Here is a 22,863-nt window from a genome sequence, read left to right as displayed (position 1 = left end):
AAGAAATGTTAAAACAAAGAAGTCAATGTTCACTTCTATATCCACATAGAAATCTGGGAAGGGCTAGCTACCTGAGATACACATGTATAGACCCTGTATCATAAGAGATGGGAGATTTCTATGGATGACTTGAGGTTGAAAATGAGAAGCCTCTCTAGGGTTCAGTTATAGGCCAACTGTTTCTCTGGCTTCCTTGTCTTTGGGGTCTTCTAGTCTGTTTGGCTCAGTAATATGGAGGACAAAAGCCCATAGAGGTAAACTTTGTTGTAACAAGCAGAGGCTCTAAGGGCATGTTATGCATACGCATGGAAAAAAAGGTATCTGGCTGGCAGAGTTGTATGTACTCCTTTCTTCTGTGAAAGGCAGGAGGTCAGAGGGAAGCATCCAGGCAGTGGGACCACCGACCTAGCTATGTAGTAAATATTCATATTATTGTCCAACATGCAGTATGACTAAATGATGATAGCAGAATGACTACAGCTCAGTCACAGCTAGCTGCATTTAACACTGTTTAAAAAAAAAAAATAAATCACATTTGACATTTTTGGGGGAGCAAATTTTAGCTTGCCATTCTGACAAGGAACTGAAAACAGCTTCCTCTAGCTTTCTGTTGTGGGTCATTCCCATGAGGAAAACTGAAAAACAATCCTGGGCATAATACAACCAGACATGCAAAAGTTGAAATAGCTAGATTAGTAGCTCTTTGTCACTTAGCTCCATGTTTTCATTAATGCTTTTACCACAGCACAATCAATAGGCATTTAAAAATAATTAATTTTCTCAGATGAAATTGGCCAAGGAAAAGCCTTTCTTAACTTAATGCTTTTGAAAGGGACTGAACTGAGCATGATGGAAATCATAGCTTTCTATCTGAACAGATAGTGAGTGGCACCAACACTGCATGCTTCTCTACTATGCTCCATTATTCTCCAATTCTCTTCTGACAGGTCGTATCTGTGTATGAGGAGGTACTTACAACTCTTGGTGCGATTGGTCCCTAACCACTTTTCTGAATCTATCAACAAACCTGCTTGTCAGTTAATGCCAAACATTACACAGGTTCAGTAGTATGGACGTTTGCTCGCTCTGCAAGTCATTTCATACAAATTAGCTAAATATTTTAAGCCGATATGTTTCATTTAAAGAAAAGAAGTTGATTTTTTGCTGAATATACTTTTTCTTAAGTAGACCTATATTTATGATGCTGTAGAAAATTTTTGGTGGGTTGTTTTTGTGGATCTGTTGCATCCTTCTTGTTTGCTAGGTCTTACAAGGATGTTCAGGCAATCGAGTAGGTATCAGCATCTTCGTATGCATTCAGAAGTATGTTTCATTGTTTTCCCTCTGTATGTTTTCCAGTACTACATGCCTTTGTGATTTTGAATTATGTGTTGGTATTCATTTACATGTCTGTGCTGTCCTGTTAGACATGTAATGAGTGATGGGGTGTAAGTCAGCATGTAATTTGGCCTGCAGGCTTATCTAAGCAAAAGAATGTACAACAAATAAAGTCAGCATTAGTGCATTTTGAGTGCTGATTGTTTCAAATCAGATACACAGGAAACCAGATGTTGAACTTTATCTAAAACACTTGCGGCCAAACATGTAACTAAGTACAGCAGCAATAGTGCATGGCACTTTTTGCATATACTTAGCAATATGTTTACAGCAAATAAATTTATTCTTATTTCTCAATTCACTTTTTCAGATGTTATTTTATTTCTGTTCTGCTAGCAAACTACTGTTTAATTCATTTTGGTCTGATTCTGCAGGTCTTTTGGGAGCAAAATCAAATTTAGAGAGAATGTGCAAGAATTGCAGTATCAGCCATGTCTCTAATGGCAATAAATTTAGATGCCTAAAATTAGGTACATAAAGTGGCTTGGCTTTTTTAACTGCACTGAGCACTTGTAGCTCTTAGAGTTGTGTATGGGACAATCTGGGTATTTGGCATTTGCAGATGGCTTACATTTAAGTACCCAGTAAGGATTTAAAATCCCAGCTTCACATGTTCAGATTTAGTTTTTACAGAAAACTAAAATGAAAATAGCTCTTTCTTATTTAAACGAGTACTGGGTACACTTCTGATGCTTTAGTTCTGCAATAGTAAGGAAGAAAAGTTCTCATAATATAACTTTTATAAAAGAAGTTATTCAGTCTATGCTAATGATTTGTTTTGCCATATTCTTCCAATATGACTGATGAGCTTGACTATCATTTGGCTGCTGAGGTGAATAATAATAGCATGTTGAAGAGGTTTTTAAAGGCAGGTTGGTGGTCAGGTGTCAGACACTTACAGGCACCTTGGTTTTCATAAGCCATTAAATTTCCTTTTTTTTTTTCCTGAGGAAAGTAAGGATTTGGAAATGTCTCGGTCTGTGCCCCAAACCAGTCTGCCTCTCTATTACAGCTTTAGAAATACTGTGTTTTGAGCAGTGAGGTGATATGAGTTCCTGCTGCAAGAAAGAAGATAAGAAATGATGCTGTGATCTCACAGGTAGTTCCTCCCTGTGGATAAAGGAAGCATAGTCATCCCATGGATTTTTCTGTCAAGGTGCACCCTTACATATAAAATTAAATAAATCATGTTTACTTCATAGACATTTGTTACATTGAGTTGTGGAGCCTGGTGTTATGAGAGAGTGTGTTGTAACAACTTCTGATTTGAAAGTGGTTGAAAGACAGTGGTACTGAAGGAATAGATTGGAATTTACTTTTGGTCTCTTAAGCCTGTTTTTTATGATGTTCTGTTTTAAAAACAGCCAACCAAACAAGCAAAACTCCCAGAAGAACAGAAAAGCCCCTACCCTTACTTTCACCTAGTAGAGGAGACCTTATCCTCATCAGCATTCTCTGTATGTTCATCTTTTTACTGCTTTGAACACTGATTTAGCTTATCTTTGTCCCATCTGGCCCTTCTCCACCCCTGTGTTTTTGCATGTGGCTCTACACCTTTCCTGGTCGTCTTTATCCACCTGCTCTGTGAGCTTTCCCCTGTCACCAGGTACTTGGCATTATCTTCACACAATCTATTACTTAACAATTTGATGAATAAACATTCATGCAACAGGAACTGTTTTATGTTATGCTGTCTGAAATTTACCATCTGTTTCTATCCATGTGCCTGTGTTTTCCCAGTTTAATTTGCCAAATATTTCCTTTCATTCAAGTTCTTAGGTGTTTGTATTCCTAGGGGTAGCACTGCGGGTACCCTTCAATATAACGTAAGCAGCCACTGCAATTCTCTGCAGACTTTTGTAAAGTAGACTGTGTGGGGATGGTATGAATTATCTTTAAATTTGTGTTTGGGTTTTTTTGATGAATATGAAAAAAACTCCTAATAAAACCAGTAAGTTGGAATTATTTGCAATAGAAGAGACCTGCTATTTCTTTTTTTCAACTTTATCTGAGAAGAGAATAGTGCAAAATCTTCCTGGTTATTTTGTCCTGGTGTTGGTAGGCATTGCCTGTTTGAGGATGACCATGGTAATGGGAACCATGCACAATTGTATTTTCTACTGCAGTTGTAAATTGGGAGTTCATTTTTTCCCCATACTATGAAGACAGAAGTTAGTGTAATATAGATAAGGAATCTAAGGTTAGATAAAGCTAAGTAGCATTAGAAAAATATCTCTGGGTTACATTTTGATGTGTTTATTATATGTTCTCACCATTTTAGAAATTGATGCTGAAGGAAAAAACAGAGGTGTATGAAACTTAGTTTTCCTTTTGCTGTTTCATTTAATGAGTTGTTCTGTTTCATGGATTCCTAGGTCTGTGGCATTCACTGGTATTTCTTGTACTGTGGTAGATGATATTCTATATTTTCAACTTGCTGCTTCCAACTGTTCATGCTCAGAAATATTATACATTTTATAACCGAATAGGTACAGCTTCTTCATATTGTGAGTAGTAGCACATGGAAAGGAAAGGATGGCTTCTCTTTGCTTTCCCTCTTCATATTTCTTTGCATCCCCTCCTTGCTAGTCTGGAGCTAAGTGCTCATCTTCAACTAATAAAATGAACTATGGAGTATATGTTACAGAACTCCTGTTTGTATAAAGTACATAATCACATCATTGTCTTTTTCAAAATGCTTGTAGGAATGAAATGTATGCGTACTACTTGTGGGATGAGACTGTCACAGATAATCATAGCAAAGTCTTCACCAAACAGAAAATTTACATGCTTTTACCCTATCTAAAGAGGGAACAGAAGCTTGCCATGCTTGTGTAGGTAACCAAGCACAGGTTGAGGCCATTAAACCTGGGATTATATTCTACATGTCTCTGCAGAAGGTCAATGGTCAGAGAAGCAGGAGTTCCAGGCGCACCCTGCAGTAAGAGCAGAGCTGCTCTGCAGTGCTCAGCACAGTGCCTGCAAGTGGGAATACTGAGACAGTGAAGGTGTCTGAACTGGCATGCTACTGTTGTTCCTCTTTTCTCATAACTGTCGTGTTAGGGAGCAAAAAGCCATTGTAGTAGTTCCTTCTCAGAAAAGGAATTAGCAAGCCAAATGCAAACAATTAGGCTTTTGTGGGTTTTTTAAGAACCCGTGGATGCAGATTGTAAACAGCAATGTGATGAGACAGAGATAAGTTTGATAAGGCAATATGGACCAAACCTTTAAAATGAGAGAAATAAAATATAATCCTACTTCTTATGACAAATGCATTGCAATAATTTTAGTATCTATCCTGGCCTATAAAGGAAGCAAACCCCTATGAATTAGGTCTTTCTCTTACTATTTCAGCAGTCCATTGTATAGTAGGAATTGATAGCAATACAATGTTTTCCTTTTAATTTGATTATGCCTTACATAGGCACAGTGAATTAACTCTACCTTTGGCTGACTCTCAAATTCTGCTAGGTTTCTATGAGGAAAACCTAAAGGAAGTTGAAGCAAAAACTGCCCCAGTTTAATTTTGCAGATGTGATCATATGTGATGTTGCTTCTTTAGAGATTGAAGGAGTCTATTCCTAAATCTGTGTCTGCTTCCCAAAGCAATACCTCAAATATTGGATCTATGTATCTCAAGACTTTGTCCAGAAATAAGGCTGCATACTTCTCTTAAAGAAAAAATGTCTTACCAGAGCAAGTGCAGAACTGGCAGGTCTCACAAAATAAAGCTCTCATAATAAGCTTTGGAGCAACCAAAGTGTTTCAGTAGTGCTGGAAGAGCACAAATTCACATTCCCAGTGCCAGGAAGATTTGATTTCTCCCCTGGAAATGTAGTTTAATTGTGATTAAATGCAGCAGATGTAAATAAAATAGCTTTACAATTTTATGTCCTTTAGCAGTGTTTAGTTATGCCATTTTATAATTATATTCCATAGACTTCATTTTCACTCCTTGATATTTATGCTATGGCTATTCCAATAGTAAGCTCTGATGTCGCAGGCTTTTTAGTATTTAGCTTGAATGTAGTCCAGCCATAGTGGTGCTGTAGAATTAACTTGAGGCTTCAACAATTTAGTTTTCTAGGAGGCAAGATTTCTCATTTGTCATGTGGATTGTTTGTTTTCTTCTAACCCATCACAGCATATGTAAGTGACACTACTTAGTCTTTTGCTTGTTTTGTCTGACGCTTAATTTCAGTGATTTTTTTCCCCCGCAAACATTTATCTTTTTTTTTCCTTCCTTGAATTCATATGTGTCGTCCTATGCATCTTCCATATTGGACACTGCCAGCTCATAACTGTATATGCCAAACTTTCAAGAATGATCAGAATTAAAATAGATAGGGAGCTTCCTTAAAATTGTTAGGATCACTAATAGTCATGAAAAAAATTGCTATTTCAGATCACAGCAATTTAAGCTAGATGTACTTCATAGCTTTTGAACAAAATAAATATAGGAAAAGATATTGAAGAGACCCTAAAGCAGAAATTGTTTATGAGTATTGATGTAGCTGAACTCAGAAAGGCAGGTACATGTATACTTCACATTTACAGTGGAAGAAGTCAGCCCTATACCTGATGGAAAGGTGTATTGAGGCTAGAGCTTTTCAAAACATCGGTTTTCATCAGTTACAGGGCTAGCTGCACTTCTCTGGTTTTTGCAGTTTGTGAGTGAAATCCGTCATTTGTTGGCCATCATACGTCTTCCCAATCTGTAATGAAATCTGTAGCTTGCTTGTGCTTGGAACATAAGCTGAGCTACAGTACAGCTTTGTATCCATCATGGTTACCCCACTGAGTTGACTGCGTTCAAACACCTGAGGCTCCTCCCTGGTCCGTGGGAGAATTTTTGAACACTGGTGAATATAGTGACCAAATAGAATACTTGAAACAAAAGTGCTGTTTATATGATAATAGCAATAAAATTTTAAAGAAGGGTTTTAGAGAAATTAAAGTATACATATCAAATAGTATTAATTGAAGAAATGAAAGTCAGATTGTTTCTATCATCATGCCCACGTTGAAATTGTGGGTATGGTGAATTTCTACTTATAGGGAGACAGTCCTCAAGAAGACAAGCCTTTCTTGTAAGAGGTTCCTGTGTATTTGAACTATGTATTTGCAAATATGTATTTTTGTGTGGCGTACATTATAAGCATCAACTTCAATTCTGACAAAAAAGCAATCCATGTCTCATATTAGAACCATTTCTTTAATCTACTGCACGGTATCTTAAGCTAGGGAAAGAGCTTGTATATGTTGTCTCGCTAATGTGCTATGACTTCTTTCAATTATTTTTGCAGTGAAAAGACATTTAGAAGGGAATACCCAAGAAATGTCACGGGCCAACAGCTTCACTGATGACATTGATCTTGTATCAGAAGAGTTGCCACTGCCAGCTGTATCTGATGTGGCACAGTAAGTGGAACAACAATTTTTTAATTGATAAAATAAATGCTCATTAATGGTGGGGAAGACTTGTCCCAGAATAAAAGTATTATTCTTTGGCTGGCTGCACTTGAAATGATTATGAGTTTGATCTTATTTAACTGTATGTGAACACTTCTACAAAATGCAAGTTTAGCTTTACGTTTAATGGAAGTAGTCAGTCACTTGGAAAGAAGCATTGCTCTGTGATGGGTGGTTTGCAGTCTTGGTGTCTTGGTTGTTTTACTTCTTAAGGCAGCTGAAACAGTTCCTGAGATTGAGTTTTACAGGTAGGTTTATACTTTGTAGAATTCTGAAACAGTTTGAGCTCTAAAGCACTCATAATATGAATAATGTATGAATTGATTGGAAACTTAAATGAAAGTCATTTATTGATACAGCCTGAAAATAGAAAGGCTATATTATGTGTAATATTTTGATAAAGTAGGGACACTTGTAAAGAAATGGTGTTCCAAAAATATGAAAGTAAAATTATGAAGGAGATGCTGAAGGTGTCTAGATTGACCAGGACAGAAAATCCCCATTATCAGTTAGTTCACTGCAACTGTTAAATTATCTTTCATGTTGCTTGTATTTGGTTTAGCCAATGTCTATTTCTTGAAATAAGCATAATAGTATCTTCATGCAGGATGCCCCCATATTCTGTTTTGACAGGATCTTGAGTAACCCTCATGCTTTTGTCTTATAATGTACAATTCCAGTGTTGGGGATGGGGATTCTGGAGTAAATTTCAAATGTGAAGCAGAGTATTAAAGCATACAGCCAGGCCTGGATGGACCAGAGCATCCAGGTATCATACTAAGGCTTTATCTTACGTGCAGCAACTGATACAAACAATGCTGGTGAATAGAACTCTTGAGTTAGCAGTGATATATGGCCTAAAGGTACGGTACAGCTGGCACAAGCTCATGAAGGTCTAACTAATCATTTGGATGTTATGTTAACGTTGGTGAAAAACTCACTTGAGTTCACGCTTGCAAGAGAAAATATGGAATTGTTGTTGGAAAAAACCTTTGTTAAATATCTGAGATTGAAAAGAACAACAAAAGCTGTTACTTGCCTTCAGATAGAGAAAAATATAGACAACAGTGTTCAGGATGAATCTGAAAGCAATGTGATTCCAATCTATAGTGTGATTGCTTTTAAGATGTTCTCTTTCACATCATATGGTTACTTTCTGTCTAGGTGACTCGTATAGATTATGTGCCTACTAAATCTATAGTAACATACTATGCTTTAATACAAGATACCCTGGTGCTTGTATTTTTCCAACATGTTATACTTTGGACCTTCTTTCAAATTGGAGAATTATAATTTTTTCCATTCAAATTGTTTTTTTTTTTTAAATCGGCATGGTGCAAGCACAGGATTTTGCATTTGGAAAGAAAGTTCTAATCTTATTTCTGCTATTTAGTGCATGAAAAATGGTAGTATTGGATGTTAATTCTGTGTAGTGCACCTTGCAAACTACACCTGTGTTTCTAGCTCATATTAGAGTTTAAATGCATTTCTCTCTTGTGCAGAAAGTAAGAAAAGGAATAGTAGAAAGGTAACCAAATATACAAATGAAAAAAATTTAAAATATGGAGAGTATTTGAAGTAATATGCTACATGGTTTAATATATTATCAATTCATAAATTTTTTTATGTGGATGTCAGGTGCATATAAACTGAATGATCTTGCAGCTAAATATTGTTAAATTAATGATTATTAAATTCTAAGACCCATTATATATGATGTAAGTATAAATTTTAGCTTCTGAATATTTGTAATGAACTTCAAATGTACAGAAAACCTAAGGTCAAAAGTTACAGATATAATATAAAGTTATAAAGGTACTATGTAAAAACAAAGCCAAACCACTATTTTATGTAGTTTTATGCTTTTAAAGTCAAGCACATCAGTTTTCACCTTTATAACTTATAATCTCATTTAATATGTATGTAATTCTACTTAGTAGGATGCATCCATTTAAGAGTTGTCCTGATTTTTGAGTAGAAATACAGTATCTCGTTATTCAGATTGTGAACTTCATTGGACAAGCACAGAACATGATGTATTTATGGATCTTGGTTTTAAACTTCCATTTCTAATGCAAACAGTAAGGTATTAAGGCTGTATTTGCCTGATATGCTTGTCTTCTACATGAATATTAAATATACTTAGTTTGATTATTTGTCTTGTCTTTTAGCAGAAGTGTAAGCAGGTAAGTCTTCATGTGTGCTATACTTGCTTTGGTGTGTGAGCTTTCCAAAACAGCATGGCTTTTGCTTTGCACTTAGTAGTGTATTTCCTAGTCTAGTGTGCCTCGGAATTTGTGATGGGAAAATACTTTTTTTTTTTTTCTGTTAAAAGTTCCATTTCTATTCTGTTTCTTTTACCTGGCTAGAATAAACAGTTATTCTGATTGTTCACATAGATGTTTTTTCATGCTCTGAAATTATGTACCAGTTAGATTTTATCCCCACATTCCGTGCCCCCCCCCCCCCCGCCCCGGGGTGAACTACGTAATGGAAGGTGGTTTTATCTCATTTTGGAACAGCATGCATTTGATAACTAGTGTGACAATTCTTCATCCTGGAGTCACAATGCAATCAATGAGTTAGACAAAAATTCTCCGGGAGTAGAATTCAGCCAAAGGTGTATATAAATGGAATGAACCTTCTCAGTTTGCCAAGTAAGTGAAAACGTGGCTTTCGTGTAACAGTTAATGATAGGATGCTGTGATGATGACAGTTTCACATGGAGCACTTCTTTGTGAAGTCAAGCTTGACTTGGTCAAGCTGCCAAAAGGCAAAGTTTTCCTTGCTTTCAACAAGCATTATGAGTTACAAAGTCAATCACATGGTATACCTTTATTCCAAAGCCAGTAACTGGTGATTTTTTAAACTTCATAAGCTGCTATGTTGATTATTAAACATGAAATGTCAGGTCTACAGCTGTAGTGTTTTGGGTTTTTTTTTCCCTGTAATGTGAACAGTAGATTCTTCTGAAATCCTGTCTGCTAGACAGACGATAGGAGAGATGTTCTCTGATGACAGAAACCTTTACTTTTGGCCATACTCTCTTCAAAACTCCCTTCATTGTGTGGGAAGGCAGATATTGTCCCAGGAGAGCAGAGTTCTTACCCTTGAGCCATGCTACCTTGGACAAACATCTGTTGCATCAATCTGCACATGTGCATTAGTCTCACAGTAACTAAAGTGGTTGCTCAGCAAAACCTATCAGGCTGGTTGGAAACTGGTGATGATACCATTTAAGAATGTGTCTTAAGTGAAAGCAAACCAGTTCAGTGGGTTGCAGCACTGCCCAGGTTTCAGTGGTTAATAAGTCTACTACTGGATTTCTGATGGTAGTGATCCATGCAAGCTTAGAGAAGGTATGCTAGAGAAGGTGGAAGGTGTCAATAAAAACAAATCAAATAGTAAGCTTGCAAACTGAGATTAAGATACATTTCTGCAGAAAAAATAGCTGCTTTGGGTCCTTTAGATAGTTGGGATGATGTTTGTTTCCAGTGATCTGGGTAAAAATGTGGAAAAATGCAACCTCCTTAGCTGGGGAACAGAAGCATCATATTCAATATATAATTCTGTGTTTGTCTGAAGTTCTTGCTGAATATCTCTGGCCGAGGCTCTCAGGGGTAAAAATCTCATGTGGTTGCTGACCTGAGTGGAGTCATGTTGTTTTATACTGGGTGCTTCTGAGGTGTCCAAAGAATGATGATGTTAGAAATTAATCAAAGCTGACAGATGAAATAAATATATAAATTTCAATCAGTTGATGAGTAGTTCTGCTTTTAACACTAAATGCTTAGACTACCTTATTGCTTGATGTATTTACCAACCCAATTTTTCAAATTCTCTGCTGAGCAATCGGCAGATGACTCCATCAGTGCATAGAGAGACTGCAAAATGATGTTTTGTCTGTGCATTGAAACCTAGAAAAAACCCTAGCGATTATATTTGTCTCATTACAGAAAATTTGCTTGGTCCTTAGGGTTAGTCTTCTACATATATTGATAACTATCTAAATTAAGTTATATATTAGGGAAGACCTAAATCTTAAGAATATTACTTCTAGAGCTAGAAAGTTCATTTTCATTGCTTTGCTCTTTCTTACTAACCTTAGCACTTTCCTTATATCACATGATTTCTATTCTTTTTTTGGTGGAAGATGTAAAATCAAACAATTTGAAGATGGATCCATCATCCAACTTGATTTGACATAATGCATAGTGCCACTTCTTTCTCCATGATGTTATGTCTTGAAGCCTCTATACCTAATTTCCTACTGTGTGCACACATGTTCTGACGGAAGGACAGAGGACCTGGTATAGAATTAGGCCTGCTTGTAAAAACAATATATGGCAAATTCCTGCATCCCTAACAGATTGTTTACTAATGAAAGAGGCAAGAGATTACTCCAAATGGCACTGATTGAGCAAGTGGCAGGCTGTGATTTCTGCCTTTTTTTTTTTTTTAAGTTTTGTCTCCTATCTGTTGTTGGTAGGACTGTTTTATCTGTCTGATGCAGCCTATCATGTGTATCACAAGGTCTTTGAGGAAAAGAGCTGATGCAATTGAGATCTGTAAAATGAGTAAGCTGTAAGCTTACTAATTCTTGAACTGTGTCAGTAAGCAACAAAAAAGCAAATAAAACCTCTCAAAGTGTGTATGAATTTGGTAAGTGACAAAAGAAAGAAAGGAGGAGAAATACACATCAGAATGAGAGCGGGGACAAACCTTAGGGGAGTTTTGATCCTTCTTCCTAGTCCAACCATTTAAGGCCAGCCACTCCCAACAGCTGGTTCAAACCAGAAATTATAGTTGTGCTTTAGCTGTGTGAAGTGACACAGCCTTTGGTGATGGGTATGTGGCTTGATTTGACAAGCAAGGACGTGAAGGTCCTTGAATGCATCCAGAGGAGGGCAACAAAGCTGGTGAAAGGGCTGGAAAGCATGTCCTGTGAGGAGTGGCTAATGACTTTGGGCTTGTCTAGTTTGGAGGAAAGGAGGCTGAGGGGCGACCTCGTGGCTCCCTACAGCTTCCTGAGGAGGGGATGTGGAGAGGGAGGTGCTGAGCTCTTCTCCCTGGGATCCAGTGAGAGGACACGTGGGAATGGTTCAAAGCTGCGCCAGGGGAGATTTAGACTGATCATTAGGAAGCATTTCTTTACTGAGAGGGTGGTCAAACACTGGAACGGGCTTCCGAGAGAGGTGGTCGATGCCCCAAGCCTGTCAGTGTTTAAGAGGCATTTGGACAATGCCCTTAACAACATGCTTTAACTTTGGGTCAGCCCTGAAGCAGTCAGGCAGTTGAACTAGATGATCATTGTAGGTCTGTTCCAACTTGAAATAGTCTATTCAACTACAAGTCCTGTAGACCTGCACTAACATACTCTTGCAGTATCAAAGCCCACTCTTGAGTAAGAAGAAGAAACAATAGCATTGTTCCTATGTTGAATTGTGCAAATGGTGTTTGTATCTTTCTGGATTCTTCCTGGCTGCACTGGAGCTTTGCAAGAGTAAAGGAGACCACTGACCATAACTTTAAGCCTTAATTTATTTTTAATCTCCAGCTGGTCCTATTGTTATGCAGATTGTGATGATGACAACAACCCTTGGCCATTAAAATATTTTGTCATACACACCGAAGTTAACCTTCCAGCAGGAAAGAGAGAATTTGGCCAATAAACTGTATTGAAAGATTACACCAACCTGGTCCCAGATAGCACAGTCTCAGGAAAAATATACATAGCACCAGCTTTAGAGGCAGACATCCTGGTTTTGTTTTTCAGAGTTCTGTGGTTTAAAGCTGTGGTGTTTAAAGCTCTTTACATTGTAAGGAAAAGCAAAAGTTAGGAAGTCTGTATGTCAGCATGGTTAAGCAACTGTGGTTGAGTTTGCATTTTGTAGCTCACTAAGGTCACGTAAAGGTAAATGTCAGTTGGTCTCTTAGCAGAAAGCAGTGTAATGCTGCAGTTCAGCAGTCATCACGTCAGCTCTCTTGGGAGGAAACCTTTAGAAGGTGAGATCCACATACAATGACCATCGTCAGTGGTAATTGCCGTCAGCTGAACAGCTGTAGTAATAACTCTTCAGCTGGAACAGGCTGCCAGGGAAGTGATAGCTACACCTGTTCCCCACGGGGAAAGTGGGGCCTTAATTACTTTTCATGGGTTGAGAGCGAGACCAACAGTTGCTCTTCTTTCTGAGGCCCTGTCCACAACAGAGTCAAATCATGTTAAAGAACTGTGGGTTTAATACAATTCTGGCTAAAACAATTCTGTGCGAAAGTTTAGAAAGCATTTGTGTACTTCTACGTTCCTATGTATTAATCTATGTCTAACATGGCTGTGAAAATGGTTCACTGTTTCAGTTTGAGTTCTTAAAATGGTGTAAGAGAAGCATAGAGATCTGAATGTAGGAGCAACAAGATATCCACTGTTCCCACCTCCAATTTTTTTCTTTCAATCTTGTAGTATGAAAAACAAGATTGTATGAGGGAGATCTTCCTGCAAAATGATTAGCAGAACAACCCAGCATTAGTATGTGGTTATTGCACAATCAAAGGAAGTGGGAATATCTGCTTTAAAAAAAAGAAATAGCTGATTTCTATAGGCTATATAAGAACCCTGAGGAGGGGTGAAAAGACAGATCTGAGGTAAGGCAATGGCTGCAAATCCTCAAGGCCTACAATGTAGTACTTCCTTCTAATGGGGGAAACTGAGACTCAGAGGGTGAGGATGATTGAATGCCTTGCTCTGTGTCATCATTGGTGAATCCTGATACAAAAGGAGTATGACAAATTAATCTTCAACAAGGAACAGAACCTTCTGTGAGGGTTGAGGCTTAATGAGGCAAAGAAGTTATGCTTGTCTGTTGGTGCTTGCGTTCCCTCCAGGCTTCCTGGAAGAACAGAGCACCAAAGCTGCTCCCCACTTCACCAGAACTGGGGTCTACGGAGATTGGGGGGGTGGGAGGGACACAACACACACACTGGTAGCACTGCTGTTCACTGGAATGGAAAATCCCACCATTGTTAGTAATCCGTGCTACTATAGTCTAAGGAAGATGCTTTATGATTAGTCTTGGCATCTAGCTTTTCTCCTTAAAAACAAGTTTAGGAACAGTGTTGGGTTTTCTTTTTTTCTAGTGGAAGTAGTTTATCATAGAATTGGCAGACACGAAATATGACTAGTTTCCTCCACTGCCCACTAAGACAGAAATTTTATACAAAGTGAATGGAATAAACTGTAAAACTTATGCTAGGTCTTTAAGCTTACACTAGATATGCTCAAATAAAATGGTGCTGTATGCCCCTTTTTAAGTTACTGGTCAGCACTTGAAAAAAGGGATGTTAAATCCATCTTTCAGCTTTATTTCAGTCTCCAGTTGTTCCCCCCATCTGTAGATGTCAGTGAAGGTTTTAGCAGGGACTTAAGAATATTTTTGTGTCCTTCTTCGGCTCTACTTGAAAATCCAACAGTGTAGTGTGCAACTCTTGACACAAAGCATATTTTCGATCTTTCTGTGGTTTTGGTCTGTCTGTGCAAACACCATTTATCTTTGTATTTTTATCATAACTTCCTCCTATAGCTTATTGCTTTTAGTCTTACTAAAGAAACAGTTCACCTTATCACCAGCAAATCTATCACGTTGAGTATCATTAGATCTAGTAATAAGATAGTGATCTTGTGGGGGATAATTGAATCTACTGAAAGATCACTAATAATGGTTTTATTACTAAGATAGTGTCCCTAGGGTCCTTAATCATCAGCTAGATCTGTTGTACCACCTGTTGTCCTTTTGCACATGTTAGTGGATTATTTTAAAATGCTGTTCTTAATTTTTGAAAGCATGATCATGTAAATATGCCCATATTGTCACTGAGCTAATATAGGTATTGGACGTTGTGAAGCAATACTGGCCATCAACCAGCTAGTAAAGGGAATGATATGATAAGAGGTAACATCACCCGAGAGGAGTGGGTTGGCCAAATAACAGCAGCAAGGCTGGTCAGAGTACAGAATATTCCCGAAGATGTTACAGTTTGCCTACCATCACTGCATTTACATTTCATCCATATATTTGAAACAAACATAAAAATGAAGTGAGAGGGAGAGATGAAAAACTAAGAAGTGGGCAACCCACAGTAACATGAAGGGAGGGTGTTCACATCTCTCTCTCTCTCTCTCTCTCTCTCTCTCTCTTGTTTCCAGCTTTCTCGTTGTGCTGTTGGCCCTTGATGCTCATTAATCCTCACTTTCAGGTACATCTAATATAGGTAGTACTGATGCAACTAGTTCTGTCCATTGCACTCAGAAGCATTATTAATTGCTTCAAAGAGAAATTTAGATGAGGGTCTGTAATTTCTGAATGGAAAAAGGTAAAATAGTGAAAACTCAACAGACAGTAGTAAGGGCTAATCGGGTTGTATGCTTTTTGCCATTATAAGGCCTTGTGTTAAGTTACACTTTTTTAGTACCACCTATTTTTGTATTGTCACCTTTAATTTCAAACTTTTTAAAAAGGCTGCTTCAGGATTTATTTCAGCACACAAAGAATTTTATTACCATGTAATGTGAAAGCAAGGCTGGCATTAGTATGAATTGGTGCTGTTATGTAGTAACCTTTTCTAAGAATTTGACGCTGCTTCTGAGGTTTTTTGGAGAGGTGGTTTTTTGGTTTTAGTCTGAATTTTTCAGAGAATTTTTGCTCTGTTATTTTTAAGTGAGGACATTTGGCCAGTGGAGGGCACTGCACTATAACGCAATGAGAGACAGAAACTCCCGTTTCAGTTTTCAAAATCTGATTTGTCATTTCAACAAACTTACTTATAAACTTAATTTATAGAGCATCTGAATTTCCCCAATGTTAAACTGGCAAGCTGCCACACTAAGGAAAAATGCTACATGTACTTGAACATCAGTTTAATGAGAAACTTAACCAACCCCTGAATGCTCAACTTGGTATTGTGGTTACACTTTCCTCTCTGGAAAACAGACTATTGTAACAATTCACTGAAGGTTGTCAAAATATAACTAAGCGCATATATCATGTAAGCCATGCAACAAATGGTTCAGATCTGATGGAAAAGTTTGAAATAAAAGGTTGTTTTGAAAACAGAAGCTTCTACAAAAACATGACACTTCATATAATTAAATTTTTCTTAATGAGTATTCTAAAAATTTCAGAGAATTTTAGAGTAAGGACAGAATTTTTCGCGAAGGGGGTGAGATGACTCTGGAACGTATGGCTGCAAATATCTGTCTTGTATAAGAAGTAGTTTACAAAGAATGTCTGTTTTCAGATCAAAGTAAAAAACCTCCCATTTGTGGCTTTGTTTTACTCAGAAATTATTATTTTTCTCAGTAGCAAGTTAGAGAATGGAAATAAGGCAACTCTTTCATTTGTTATTGAAAAGGGTGCAGAGCACTAGACTGGATTCCTAGTCTTCAGCATTGGCACGTTTTGTCTGTATGTGTGAAGATGAAATTAGTAAAGGGAAGAATCATTTTATAAAGGCTTTGTTTGGACTTTATAATTTGTTGAGGTTTTCAGTTAAAGATTCATATTACAATGCACATCATTGTTCCCATCGAGCTCCATGACACTTGACAATATCAATAACTGCATTTATATGCATCTGTGATGAAAGTTTGAAAGATGTAACATTAAAGTATGTTCTTCGCTGAAGATGACAGTAGAACCCTTCTTATCGGATCACTTCAGTCTCATTTTTACACAAAATGAAGTGCCAAGCGTGGTACTTGTTTTTCTGAAAGGAAAAAAAAAATGGTGAAAAACATGATGATTGCAATGCACAGAAAAGTGTGTCTTTGTCCCTTTCCATGGCATAGGTAGAAATAAATGATCATACATTTTTTAATGTTTTTTTGTGAGACTAAATTTAATGTATCTGAATCATGTGTGTACCTATTCTAGTAACAGGCACTTCATTGCACTCGTGTCCATTTGTGTAAAGTATATTGAGGGAAAGGAAAAGCACAGTGATAGGACTTCTTGGTGCCTGCAACTAAAATACATAGGTCATTTCTGATGCGGTCTAGCTCCGTCTGCAAGCCACATCATAGCATGTGTTTTGTATTGGCAGCATTCAACAGAAAAAATACTTCAGAAACTGCATATACCAGTTGTTCTTCCTTTTTCCTTCTGCAGTTACTTCCCTGGGCTGCTCCTGTGACAAAGTAAGGCAGCCCACCTATCAAATCAAACGCCCATCCCTGCTGCTGGGGGGTGTATAAGCAATTGGGGAGGGAGTGGGAAGAGTGGAGAAAAGCTTGAAGGCATGAAGACACCATTTGTTTTCCTAGGAGTTCAAGTTATGGCAGTGAAGGGAGAGCTGGGATAAAAAACTACCATTCTCTTCAAGGCGGGGGTATAAATTTTACTTCAATAATATCTGAGCGTTATACTGCTATCCTGAGTATTGTGTTGACAGCACATCCTTGCAAGCCAGAATCCTGCCTTCTAGTTGAAAAAGGGACTTTTAATCTCTATAGCCTACTTTCTTAGGAAGTGATGTTGGCTGTTCCTCCTACAGACGTTATTTCTGGGGCAGTATCAAGCAGAGAAAAATGCAGAAACTGGCAGTGAAAGTTAAGTGAACTCAGTGTTGTTAATTGATAGGTTGTGATGAATGGATTAGAGGAACAAAAGAGATAGGAAAGAAAATTTTATTACAGTGTGGAGAACAGTGGCGTAGTTAGGAAATGCTATTTATGGGTGATTTCTCTGGTATTTCATAATTAATATTATGAAAATCTATTTTAAAACTTTCAAAATAACCTGTAAAATAATATATCAATCATAATTTAAATGACATAATTTAGTTATGATGTTTCACAGTGGAGTTTGAACCCCCCAAAAAGTTGGCATTTCTAATTTATTTCTACCCAGAAAGCAGGTAGACTGTCCACTTACCCTAAGATAAAAGAATGAAGATTTTTTTTCTGTGTTTTTAATTGTTAATTTAATGTTTACCAAGGGGTGTTGCAGTCTTGCCTTACTTGCTAATCTCTGTGCAATCTTATTCTGGAATTACTAGTCAAGTGCTTTTCCTTATTGAAATATAAATAATTGTTCATTCAGGTGGCTTTTACAAACATTTGTATACTACAACATAGTACACAATGGAGCAAGATATATGCCTACTTTCAATGCATTAAATTACATTGGAGTTCAGATGACATGGCTGAGTTATTGAAGCTGCTTCTCTTATATGGGATGGAGATAAGACAATGGATCATTTATGACAGCTCCAAAAACATCTCTCTTATAAATGTTTGAATTATGAATCTTTCAGAATGTCTTACTGATTTTTTTAAAATATATTTCAAAGAAAAATCTTACAAGGAAAAATAAGTTCTTTAGTAAAAAAATTGCTGTATACATCTTCATTTCATTATGCACTTAAAAACAATGCCAATTTTGTTCCTTAGGTGAACACTGTGAGACTGCTGGTCATTCAGCTGCAGTAAAAGTACAATGCACAATTATCTCCTTATTGCAATTTTTTCTGCTAAAATCAAACTTGGAGATGCCTGCTCATTGCAAAATATCTATCTAATAAAACTATCTTACTCTGTTGTGGTGAACACTCTTGTACAAAATCAGTATTAACTTGAGAGATTACACTACATCTGCTTATGACTATTTTCTTGGGTAACCCTATCAAAATTGAAGGAATGTATTCTAGGCCTGATATTTCCCTCATTTCTGAATGTATATAATACTTTGTTTTTATGTAGATAACATTTTGTGCAAAGTTTTAAAGCAGTAACCAAATGCTCATTGCCAAATCAACACACAATTTAGCTTAAATATGAGTTACCTCTATTTCTGTGCCTGGGAGGTAACAGACATTGTTGCACCCTCGCAATAGGGCTGATACATAAAAGCTTGATAGATAAAATTGTTGCTTTGGTCATTTGACTACTGCATTAACCTCAGTGCTTGGAAGCTTTATTATAATAAATTACTCTAAGGAAATTTCAGTGATAGAAATTCTTTAAAACCTGGTGGTTCCTCATGGATTTTTCAGCTGACACTTTCACAGCTGCACATGCAAAATCTTTCTTTTTATAGGCAAAACTTGATTAACTCCAAATGGGACAATGAAAGTTACTTTTCAGGTTGGATACACTGAAATAGATGCCAGACAAATACAAGTGCCAGTTGCTTCTCTGCTGCTTTTTTTTAGTGCACTGTAATTTGGAGAAGCAATTATACTCTTTCTTTTACCTCAGATTAAACCCCCTATCTCCAGGGCTGTTTTTCCCCATCACCCAACAATGCTTTTAGATGTTATCACTATGTTCTCCAAAAACTTTGCCCTAATTGCTTAGCTGTTTGTTTGTATTGCTAAGACAATTTATCTCTGGTCTCTGGGTCAAAATGAATGTATCAGACCATTACAGTACAGAAAGCTTAGTATGTGGGCACTGAAGCTTACAGTCATTGCACGCTATATTGAGTTCTGTTCCTCTCATTTCACATGGCTGTTTTGCTTCTAGCATGCTGTAATGGCATTTTTCATAAGTTCATGATACTTATCTCCTCTGGTTTACGTTAGACTGCCTTATACCCAAGGACTAGCAAGAATAGAAAATCTTGATGGCTTTTTTTTATTTAGTCAGCTGTCTACAATATATGTGGTGCTCATTAGTATTAAAATATGTTGGAAAACAAAGCTCAAAGAGCTAATAAAGCTGTTCTTATGCTGATTTCTCCTACTTCAGCAGTTGCTACTGAAGGATCCCCTCCAATGGGTTCTGTGACTTGTCCCTGTAGTAATGCAAATCCAAAAATACAATGTAATTGGTATTTGTTTTCTGGGACACAACTTTGCTAGAGGTTTCCACATGTTCCTGTGCTTGCTTAGCTATTTTATTATTTAAAAAAAAAATAACTGAATGTGTGGAACTTGCAGCATTCACCAGGCATTTCAGAAAAACCAAGCATGTACTATCCTTGTATTTAGTTCTCTTACTCTTTCTAGGCTGTGGCTGCAGTAAACTTTATACATCTTCATCTCAGATTTTCATTATTTGTGGAAGTTCATATGCTTTCTCATCTTGACAAAGAATTAAGTTCATTTTTAAAATGTAGGAAAAATTGGAATTGGATTTGTATGCATAATCTGTTATGTCTAACTTTGAGTGAAAGGCTTGTATTAATCTCATGTTATCCACCTGCCAAGCTCTGCTTAAATTTTAATTTAGAAAATGAGCCTGTTAGGGTTTAAGTTAAAACAAGTACTGGGCAAGGAGAACTTGCTAGCCAAGGAACTGCTATAGTACCTTGAGGGTTTTGACTGCAAGCCCTTTGTTTGGCCCCCCTTGCAGGGGAACCCAAGGTCAGCTCTAAATAAAATACGGTACAATTTATTAAGCTAGTTATCCCTGATGCTTCTCTACAGCACTGCTGCTGTCAGGGAGGGAGAATTGCATTGTGACATGAACTCAGGTGTCTCAGCAGCAGGAATGGGCTGAGCCTGTGCCCTCTTCTCCTGATTCCCCCTTTTCCTCCAGCAACACAGGAATAATGGCTGTCCCTGAGGACGGGGGATCGATTAGGTGCAGTGTTAGGTGGTGACTGCAGGTCCTGTCGATTGTGGTAGAGGGGTGGACAGGAGATGGGGAGCTCATGCCTGAAGAGAGGACAATAGATGCAGGGAAAACAGCAGCAGTCTGGATGAAGATTAGAGACCCTCACTCTTACCCAGAGCTCCCTTGCATATCTTGCTGACCGCTTCAGAGTTTGCTCTGGCTCCTCTCAGCTCCCTTCATCATGCATAACCACCTCAACATCTCATTAATCCCTCCAGTTTCTCCTTTTCTTTGTGGGGCGGGAGTAGTCTGTGTGCATATATCTGGACAACAAAATTTGATTTTGTTCATTCTGCTGAGAAGTCTTGATTGAACTCTGACTTCTATTTAAATGATCAAGCGTCTGAGTTTTGTTTCTCTAGCTGGTCAAGAATCTGAGTTTATGCATCCTCAGAGGGCCTTAAACTTTTCCCAGGAACAATGTCTTGCATCTGGAAAACTGGGAGAAAAGTCTTTATCTTTCATTATCAACACATCTCTTCAGCAATGTTGCAGCAAGTCCCTGCTGTGCAGATGTAATTGATAAGCTAGGATGCAGGGGGTATCCCCGTTGCCTTCAAATTTACTCATTTGCTACAATGAGCAATCAGCCCTGTATGTAGTTGATTAAACATAGGTTTAGAGGCATAATCACGTAGGTAGCTATTGGATTTCTGTGAAACAAAGTCTGTGACTCTGTCTTACAGAGGTCTCTCTTTTCTATGATATTATGTTACACCTTTTTAGATTTCTTTTGTTGTTTGTTTTCCCAGTTGTGAAAGCTCTTCACCAACCTGTGTGCTTAAACCCCTGCATATTGGAGTCTAAATTTAATTTTATCATTCATGCATAGTATTAAAACCTGAAAATTAAGTTAGAATTATCCTCCTGCTTGCTTTACAGCAAGTCTGTGTGTGTGATGAGTAAACACACTGTGGGTGGCCTAGGGTAAAATAAAATTTAAGTGCTTGTTCGCAAGGGCAGCTTTCTTCACCTTCAATAGATAAACACCTAGCCATGGTTTAGCAGATTTTACTAGTTGGTTTATTTGACATGAGAAACAAGTATCCCACAGATGAGTGTAAAACTTTTTTTTTTATTATTTTGGTATTTTCATAGGCATATTGTAAAATTTTGAGTCCTTTAGTGCTCAAAACATGAGTCTTATTTTTGATGTTTGGATTAAAGACTTTACCACAGTCTATATCTCAGACCTCTGTAACTAAATTGGAAATTACAAAACCAAAATATATGCCTTTACCTTACCAATTCAGTCTTTAGCTGATAAGTATTACACAATAAAACAATAGCAACTGAGGGGAAAAAAAAACATCTTCATAGTATCACAAAGTTGTCCTCTTTTTGAATTGTATCGTTTGAGCACCAGTAACGAACATTTCTAAAATCTCTGACTTCAGCAGAGGAATTGTGATGCTTTAATGCATGAGCTAATGAAGAACTGGAGCTGTGACCAAGGTTATTTAATCTTATCTTTGCCTGTTCCTTGTTCAGTAAGTGCTTATCTCTTTCACAAATAGAAGAGGCATGAGCTCATTATAGAATTTGCTATTCAAGACATCACCATTCCCCTCGCTACTTGTCTGAGATGGCTTTTCTTCTTCTAGCACTGTCTGAGCAAGGTTAATAGAAGTATCAAAGTTTGACAACAGTTATACTCCCTGGGTAGGGGTTTCTGCTTGTTCGTTGGTTTCAGTGTTCTTGTTTGGTAACAAAGAAATAGTGTAGAATTGTCTGACAACTCAGGCGGGTGACTTCACCTTTATTTCAGAAATATCCTTCACAGTAGTAGCCACAGCCTCCTTATCTCCCTGTTTTAAAATGCCTTAGTTTATTGGGGGGTAGGAAAGTGAAGGAAGCAATTTAAGTTCAAGGTCTTTTGGTTTACACTGCTAGTTCTCATTTGAGTTCTTTTATTTAAACACAGCTGGCCTGTCTTGGACTAGCAACCAGCTGTGCACTGGCAGGTGAGATCTGTAGTCGTGCTGCCAAAGCCAGCAATGGAAGGCTGTGGAGTCAGGGAGAGATCTGAAGAACTCCTTGATATGGGATATTAGATTGGCTCGTTCTCAGAGTGCAGTGGAGTAACTTCTCTGTGCAGGCTCTGGACTCAAATTATTAAATGGATTGTAACCCACAGTGTTTACATATTAGCTTGTGCTGGGTGACTGAGCTGCAGTCCGTGAGCTATCTGGTTGCAGTCGCTGTGTAGGCAGGTTCTGATTGTCATGCGTTTGCCTGTATCTGCTACGAAGGTATGACTTCAAAGAGGACTTGCCGTGCAGAGGGATTGGGACTACTGCACAGCAACCTGTGGAAAGACACCTTTTGTACAAATACAATCCACAAAGTCCAAATCACAAATGGGAAACAGGTCGTTTAGT

General features: G+C 37.6%; 1 protein-coding gene across 1 annotated transcript in view; it reads left to right on the top strand.

The window, feature by feature from the left end:
* LOC128143618 (potassium voltage-gated channel subfamily KQT member 1-like) overlaps positions 1 to 22,863 on the top strand; it is a 506,641-nt gene that overhangs the window by 91,114 nt on the left and 392,664 nt on the right. The window contains exon 11 of the mRNA XM_052790981.1: positions 6,705 to 6,819. Within this exon, the coding sequence (XP_052646941.1) occupies positions 6,705 to 6,819 (115 nt within the window). The remainder of the gene's footprint in view (positions 1 to 6,704; positions 6,820 to 22,863) is intronic.

The sequence above is a fragment of the Harpia harpyja genome, chromosome 6, assembly GCF_026419915.1.
Source record: "Harpia harpyja isolate bHarHar1 chromosome 6, bHarHar1 primary haplotype, whole genome shotgun sequence".
Lineage (NCBI taxonomy): Eukaryota > Metazoa > Chordata > Aves > Accipitriformes > Accipitridae > Harpia > Harpia harpyja.
The sequence above is the reverse complement of the archived record's forward strand: the minus strand, read 5'-3'. Positions and strand labels throughout refer to the sequence as shown.